At 43.4% G+C, this 8,666-nt stretch overlaps 1 protein-coding gene across 1 annotated transcript in view; it reads right to left on the reverse strand.

Moving 5' to 3' along the window:
* Nucleotides 1–5,010, reverse strand: part of LOC102204557 (uncharacterized) — a 6,513-nt gene extending 1,503 nt beyond the window's left edge. The window contains exons 1-4 of the mRNA XM_005750145.1: nt 4,966–5,010; nt 1,737–2,051; nt 585–650; nt 198–314 (exon numbers count right to left, since the gene is read on the reverse strand). Coding sequence (XP_005750202.1) covers nt 198–314; nt 585–650; nt 1,737–2,051; nt 4,966–4,999 — 532 coding nt within the window. The 5' untranslated portion in view covers nt 5,000–5,010. The remainder of the gene's footprint in view (nt 1–197; nt 315–584; nt 651–1,736; nt 2,052–4,965) is intronic.
* Between the last annotated feature and the right edge of the window lie 3,656 nt (nt 5,011–8,666).

The raw sequence follows: 8,666 nt of genomic DNA on the forward strand, positions 1-8,666 counted from the left end.
TTCAGTGACACAGACTGAGAATCTGTCAGCTCATCGTGTCTCATAGTGAGAAAGTTCATTCATCACAGGTGAAGGTAACCCCACAGGAAACTAACCCTAACCCCACAGGAAACTAACCCTAACCCCACAGGAAACTAACCCTAACCCCACAGGAAACTAACCCTAACCCACACTCTTACTTTTACGCTCAAACTGACCTTTGATTTGCTCACGACATTTCCACACAGCACAGAGAAGAACGACCAACACAATCAGTACAGCAACACCAACGATCCAGGGTATCCCGTTGTTTGGAGGTGTAGTCGGTTTTGGACCTGGAACAGACGAAAAGGAGACAACAAGTAGTTTCACTAAAATCAGTGATGTTTATTTCAATGATGAAATTCATGTGAAATATTAAATATTATAACTAAAAACATAATTAGGAAATCCAAGTACATCACGAAAAATAGACACTGTGAATTAAGAAAGGCGCTCGTCTCTGCCAGAGCAATATAAAAATATAAAAACTGTCCATGTCTGCAGTAATAAATGCTGATGTTTCCATACTGATATATGGAAACGAGCCCTCGCTGAAAACTCACCAGCGGTGCTGTGATCAGCTGACGTTTGTGTCGGTGTTGCCGGTGTTGAAGAATAACTGGACGGTTCTGGGGAAACAGGAGGAGTTCATTTACAGCAAACTCAAATATCTCAGATCAAACAATCACCTCAGCAGCTGAAACACTCAGCGAGCTGAGGCGTGACGGTGGTGGGAAATCACACTCTGAACAATAATGTGCACAAATGAATGTGTGAAACAGAAGAATCTGTTAAACAGCCGCCCGCCTCTTGAGCTCACGTGTGTAATTAAATTAGACAAATTTGGCTGATCGTGAGTGTTCAAATATGGCTTTGTGCATGATATAATATTATAACTATTGAAAATATTAACCTCCTAAGACCTGAAGTCTTTCATGGCGTGTATTTAAACATTTTCGTTGCTATTTGGTTTGATTGGGACCCAATGAATGTAAAAACAAATAATTACCAGATTTTTTTTTCACTTGATTTTTGTTTCTGACAAGAATGAGAGCCACATATGAGGACATTTGTTTAAAATTTCGATAGAACAGTGGCAGTGTAATGTCCTCGTAAGTGGATATCAGGCCCTTGTAGAGAAATATGAAGTATTTTGGTCTAGACATCGAAAAATGTGATGTCCACATATGTGGACGCCAGGTCCTAGGAGGCCAAAGGAAAATTTTAAAAATTTTAAATGAAACTCAATTTCCCATCAGCCTCTGACTTTCCCAGGGTCACTGTCACATCTGATAATGAGTTAATGATGCTGATGCTTTTATTGTGAAGGATCCATGCTGAATGGGTTTTTAATGTGACTTCATGATGTAACCTAAGGAGCTTGGAAAGAAAAGCATATGGACTTCTGTAACTTAAAGAAGTCCATATGCTTTTCTTTCCAAGCTCCTTAGTTTCTCGTAAGGCCCTGAGTTATGCACATTCAGTAGCTTCTAAATTAACATGTCACTAATAAAAGTCCTATTATCGAATAATGTATTTTCCACACTCCTTAAATTTAAATTTAAAACACTCCTTAGACTACGATGACCTGGATGACTGAGAACCTTCACAGAAATATTCATGATGTAACATTTCTCATAATAAGAAGAAATAATGGTAAATAATGTGACGCCAACTAAAGTGTGTTTGTGTTATGAGACTATACTACTACTCACCCACAACAGTCAGGTTAAAGCTTTGAGATGACCCATTTTTACTGAAGATCTCACAGTTGTAGAGTCCGCTGTCGTTGGCAGTGAGGGATCGAATCATCAGAGAGCCGTTTGCATCCAGCTGGAACCTTTCTGATAGTTTAGTGTCATATGTTCCATTATCATAGCTGATGATGACTTTGTTCTTCGGACCATAAAACCAGACAATGTGAGCGTCTCTGTCTACCTCGGTGGCTCCAATGTGCAGGCATACATCCCCTCCACCCGTCCCCACCACTGGTTTAACATCACTCTGTCCACGAGCTCGACACACGGCCACTGTGAGAGAGAGCGGGACACAGAGAAGAGTGGTGGTGTTATGACTCAGCCCCGCCTGTGTGAGTGAACTCGAACCAGAGCTTGGAAGATACTCCACCGAAAATCCTGCTGTGCTATTTAAACAACACGGTTTCTATGGAAACCACAAGGTTATTTTTCCAACATCAATTTGTTGACAGACTTTAATTTTCATTTAGTCTCGACTATGAATCAGGACTCATCATGGTGGAGTCTAATTACTCCATCACCTCTCCCCCACCCTGCAGAGGTGGCACTTCACTGTGCAGTAAAAGACAAAACAAGAAAGGCAAGATGTGTGTACATGTGTGTGAGTGTGTGTGTGTGTAAACGGGAATTTCCTGCTACATGGCTTTAATACATAAAAGAAGAAAACCACCTCTCTGCTGTGGTATGCAGGACAACTTGAATAATTTTAGCTTTTCTGACTGTTGCATTATTTGATGAAGTGAACAGACTTAAATATTTTACCAGTGTGCTACTTAGCTCAGTCCCAGATGAGGCACGTGCACTCAGAACAACTGATGGTTTTTAAAGAAAAAGAAGAAAAGAACAAAAAGAAGAGACACACACACACACACACACACGTGAGGTTGCATCATTATAAACACATCCTTTAAAGTTCAGCCTGCTGAGGCTTCGACACCAAACACGCAGGCATGGTGAGCACGCTGGAGGAGCTAACTCCAGGTAGTGTGGGCGCTTGTTCTCTGAGAACATCTCCACCTCCATCAAGGTCACAAACACCAGAACAGCAGCGTACTGCACCCGTGTCCAGAGCTCCCACGGAAATTTAAGTCAGCACATCCTGGCTCCACAGACGTGCTAAGGGCCAGTGGCGGTGCTAGCCTGTTTGGCGCTCTGGGCGAACACTCCCTCTGGCGCCCCTCTATGCTGTTGCATGCTGGGGCAGCAGGTTGAGGGTCACAGATGCCAACAGACTAAACGAATCCGTAAGGCCAGTAATGCTGTGAGGATGGAGCTGGACTCTGTTAGGGTGGTGTCTGAGAGGCAGATGTTGTCCAAGATAAAGACAATGTTGGATAACACCTCCCACCCACTCCATGACATGCTGGCTACTCACAGGAGAAACGTTTAGTAAGAGACTGAGAGTACCCACAATGCACCACTGACCGACACAGGAATCATTCCTGCCTGTGACCATCTCCCTGTACAACGCCTCCATCTAACACACTGTAATCACTGCAGTAGTTACAGCCTTTTTACACACACTCTTTATTACTCTGTAATATTCTTATCAATTTTCTTGATATTTATTTATAATCACCTCTGTTAATCCTTGATATTTATAATTGACTGATCTGTATATATTACTGCTATTTCCTAAATGTGTAAAAGCTGTAACATAAGGTATTGTTTGGAGTTTAGTCTGTTACTGTTACTATTTTTACCATTTCTTCTTGGAGAAACTGTAACCCACATAATTTCCTTAAGGATTAATAAAGTATTCTGATTCTGATTGTTCCAGGATGACCTGCTATTATCCAATCACACATCTGCTTACCTGTATAAGTTGCTGGTTTCTCCTCCTCTTCTTTTCTCTTTTTTTTCTAAACTGATCTTTTGAACTTTTCTTGTCCATCTTCCATTGGTTTAATTTTGCCCTCCAGTATGAACACCCATCCCCTACAACCCACACCTTAGTTCACAGATTCACTTTGTCTAAGGTTTATTTCTGGGCTTTTGCACAACCCAGGATTCAAATCATGAATACATGATGGGCTTGGATTTACAACATTATGAATGAAATGTGCTCTATCTGGAAGCAGCCGGCCCCTCCCCTGTCGACGGGTTGTGTGAGACTTTAAATCATTAAACTGTAAATTATAAATTTTAAATTATTATTGATCCTTTACCCCGAGTCCTAAAGTGTAGATTTATTTTCTTACTCTTCTTATATATATTGTTTGTTTACTTGCACAGCTGTAACTGGAGCCTCGTCGTCTCGTCTCTCTATATGCTGGACTGTCTGTAGCGGAGATGACAATAAAGTTTACTTTGACTTCAGCGGCGAGCAGGCGCACCGAGGGCTCTCGCGCTCACTTTATAGAATTTTGAAAAAACATCGGTGCAAATGATAAGTCTGTATCAGGATGTCTGGTGTTTTCGTGTTTGTTGGTTTGTTTTCGTGTTGTTTTATTTTGTTAGTTGGTTATTAGACGCTGCTCCAGCCGGTCCAACTCTCCCGCCGCCCCGCCCTCTCCTCGTTGTGTTGTGTTGCAGCAGGTGCACCTGGCGTGACGTCGGCAGGCATGAGGGCGGGCACCATTATTTTTTTTTTGCCGATGCTCGTGATGCCGCCCTGGGCAACATGTCGCCCGTATCAAAAACCGCTACTGCTAAGGGCAGGTAGAGAGAAGGACTCAGAACACCGAAGCCCAAGCAGGGTACCGGGCGGCACGACCCAGCCCCAAACGAGCGAGACAGCAGACCCCAAACGGCACCCACCCGATCCCCACACTCCCTGACCCTCTCCAGTTTTTCAAGTATCTTTATAACTGTGATATTGTACCTACATTTTTACCAATCCGGTTCTTTTTGGCCTCTTAAACTATGGGTACAGAACTACTGTAACATTCCTCTGTCTTAGAGAGACATTTATAATGTCAGCGACAATTGTAACTGGAGTTTTAACTAAACAAAGTCAAAAGCTGATCGCGCCTTCAACCTTCTGACTGGATCTCATTCGGCACAGGCCGGTCACCGGCACTCCCGTCCCTCCAGGAGCGACACACACCTTGCCGTCATCTGCACTAATATCCAAAATGTAATAACCTCTAACGTCACCTGTTTGCTGTGCGAAAGTTTGACAAACACAGATTTCTCTTAGAAAGGCAAAGGAGGCAATTTATAATTAAAAAGGAGAGTTACTCACACAGAGCGGACACGAGGAAGACCAAGCAGCGCATCCTCACGCACGAGCAGCCACAGAATGGGCGCGTGTGAGGAATTGGACCGCTTTTTAATCTGTCACTTTCTTGCCTCACTGCTTCCTGCTGTGTGTGACGCCACGCCCTGCGCCCTGCGGATACTGTTGGTGCCCAGTAAAAGTTTCGCGCTGACAGACACACACTTCATCAGTCGGGATAGTTACAAAGCTGTATTACCGTGTGTCAGTAATCTGACAGCACTGACTACATCTGCGGTCTGTGACAACAGTGAGCCCCGCGGCTTCAAACCACAGACTGTATATAAAGATCAACAACGTGACAGCTGACAAACTACCAAGAAATCCTGATGTTCAAGGATCAATTTGATCAAACAAAACAAATAAAGTAAAAGTGAATTGATTCTAATCACAATCTTTATTTAAACGGATGTAAATGTAAGTTTATAACCAGAATTTTATCCACCATCCGTACAAATACATGAAATTCCAGCAGCATTCTCAGTAAATCAGCATCATTCAGTCTCACTGTGGTTTTTACGTACAGATAACAACGTCAAAGGAAAGGAAAAACTACCAAAGTGAGGGCTGAGCTGCACATTTAATGCAGCCCAGCCCTCCTGTCTTTAGACTGCCTGTGTGTGTAAACAGGGGAATTTCCTGTTAAACTTCTTGAATCAGGGTGCACATGTGAGCACTGATCTGGTGTGGCACGCAGGAAAACCTGTTTATCAGGGTGTGTTCTGGGTCTTACAGGTGTTCTCAAACAGGGGTACATTTTTCCCCCAAGGACCTCTTTATAATCCTCATGCTGATAAAACAGTTTGTTTTATGATCAGATGCTTCATTTGTTAGCACTTAAAGACTCCCAACAGGTTTGGGCTTCCCATCATTATTCCAATGAAGTCAAACTCAAAGTATAATTTTAGCTGGGGTGGACAGACTTAAATATTTTACTAGCATGCAAATTAGCTCGATCCCAGATGAGGCACGTGCAGACCCCCTGCACTCAGCCCAACAGCCCAGTGAGAAACACATCACTTAATACTTCAGATGAAACAGCTGAAGCAGAGAGAAGAGATGCTGATCAAAACTACGTCTCAAAGACAAACAGAAGAACTCAGCATAGAGAAAATAAAAAGTCCCTTTCATAGTTATCAACAACACCATGACCTCAATGACAGACACACTCCTGACTGTAGGATCAGGTCTTATAATGAACTGTCAACACAGGACCAGCACAGGTTTTCTGTGTTGACTGCTTTTTGATTCAGCCAGAAGCTCCTGTTTAAAAGCTTCAGGAATCAAACTTACACAGAGCATAACCACACACACGTTACTGTTACACATGTTACTGTTACACACACATTAATCCTCTGCACTAACATCCAAGCTGATGCAATGAACTCTAACATGACCTGTTTGCTGTGTGGAAGTTTGACAAACACAGATTTGTATTTAAAAAGGCAAATGATGATGAAAAAGGAGAATTACTCACACAGAGGGACAAACACGAGGAAGAAGAAGCAGCGCATTGAAGGAGAGCAGCTCATTCCTCAGCAGCAGCAGAATGAGAGTGTGACAGACCTGCAGGGTATTTATAGACCCACCTTAAGACCCTCCCTTTTTTCTCCAGGCTGACTCTCCGACATCTGCGTCACTGCTTCCTGCTGAGTGTGAACTCTTTCAGACTAGTCAGACCCGTTTACACCCGCTCGCTTTTGACTCGACCACGACTACAAGACATGTGAGGACCAACCAGGGGAAAAGTTCCAAAACTTTTAGTTCACAAGTGATTGAACCTGATTGGAGTTTAATGATTAATAATACCGTGGAACTGGTTCGTTCACTTAGACTAAGCTGCCTGCTGTCGGCTGCAGTTACAGCATGTTAGAAATGACTTGGCAGAAAATGAGAAACAATAATGTTGAGTGTTTTCTCCATCATACATGCTCACAGGGTCAAAGGTAAAAGCCCCACAGGCTTTACTATAGTTATTACAGTTATGAACAATCAGCCAAATGACTGAACGTGATGTGAACGTTTGACAGAGGGATGGATGACAGCAGAACAGCGTGCAGCGGCTGCAGCTGAGGCACAGACTGGCCTCATGTTTCCAGATTAAATCCACTTTCTTTATCTCGTAAAGAGAAACGTTGGTGCACATTCAGCAGTGAACTTTACATATGTGTAGCTACACACAGATCAGACGAGGGCTGGTTTAAGGTCTAAAGAAAGAAAACAAAACTGCAACATTAAACTTTGTAAACACCATAAAACCAGAGGGTGACAGCGTCCTCATCAGGTTCTTGGTTGCTTTGTTCACGACTCACAGGAAATCTGACAGAGCCACACTTGGACGCTGTCTCTGTCCTGTCTTATATATCGTTGTCCCCACCTTCAGCTGGGTAACAGCCACGTCCACCTGCTGTGGGGGAAGGTGGATGGTGACTAATGAATTGGGACTAACTAAAGCTAAACCTGCTCACATAAGCACATAATCTTCACGATAACCATGTTGGATTTGACACGTTTGTCTGTGCCGACATCAACACTTAGAAAGGACGGAGAAACTGACAGAACATGCAGATACTTTTAATAGGTCGTGTTGTTTTACAGTCACGTGTCTGAGCTGAAGCTTCAAACAGCTCCAATAAAAGCTTCATGTGACAGAAACTACTGCAGTACATACAGATCATCATGGAGGAAGGAGAAAGCGTGTGGCTCTGAGGCACAGTCGGGTCGTAAACAAACAGTCATGTGAGGCTTTTGTTTCAGCACCAAAGATTTCACACACGTTACCTGCAGGAACATGAAACAGGTTGTTGCGATGTTGTGTTGACAGGATACAGTCTCTCTTATCTCTAAAAGACACATTTTATAAATGTGAGTCAGCTGGAATCTCCTTGTTTCCCCTCTGCCTGCTCAGCCCAGGCTGAGTCCTGTGAGCATTTCCCTTCCAGACAGCTGCCAACCACAAACTGTTTCCATTTCTCCCCGAAGCCACCTTTGTGCACTTGTTTCTTCCTCTCTGGTATGAAGGGTGTGTGTGCAGCCTGCTAAGTCTCTCTCAAAGACAGTGCATTAAACACAGATGGGCAACGACTGAAAACATACAGCCAAAGTGAGCCAGGCTCAGGGACAAGTTTGTCAAACTGAAACACAAAACTGTCTTAAACAACAGAGGAAGAGCACAGCAGAGCAGGACTTATGTATGACTCCCCTTTTTGAAGAAGGAAGCACTTTCTATCTGCACTGACTGTTGTGTGTCTGTGAGCAGCTGTTGTATGGTCATTAAAAGGATAAGTTCAGAGCAGCCAGGTGACCCTGATGACCTGATCAGTTACACACACGTTAGTCCTCTGCACTAACATCCCAGCTGATGCAATGAACTCTAACGTGACCTGTTTGCTGTGTGAAAGTTTTGTCTACACAGGTTTGCCTTTAAAAAGGCAAAATATGTAAATGATGTTGAAAAAGGAGAATTACTCACACAGAGGGCCAAACACGAGGAAGATGAGGCAGCGCATTGACGGACAGCAGCTCATTCCTCAGCAGCAGCAGAATGAGAGTGTGACAGACCTGCAGGCTATTTATAAACAAGACCCGCCCTCCAGTGTGACCGCCACTCTCTCTTACATCTGTGTTACTGCTTCCCGCTGACTCTGAGGTTACTAGTCAGACCCGTT

Source organism: Pundamilia nyererei, unplaced genomic scaffold (genome assembly GCF_000239375.1).
Source record: "Pundamilia nyererei isolate P.nyererei 1_Seehausen unplaced genomic scaffold, PunNye1.0 scaffold00263, whole genome shotgun sequence".
NCBI classification, from domain to species: domain Eukaryota; kingdom Metazoa; phylum Chordata; class Actinopteri; order Cichliformes; family Cichlidae; genus Pundamilia; species Pundamilia nyererei.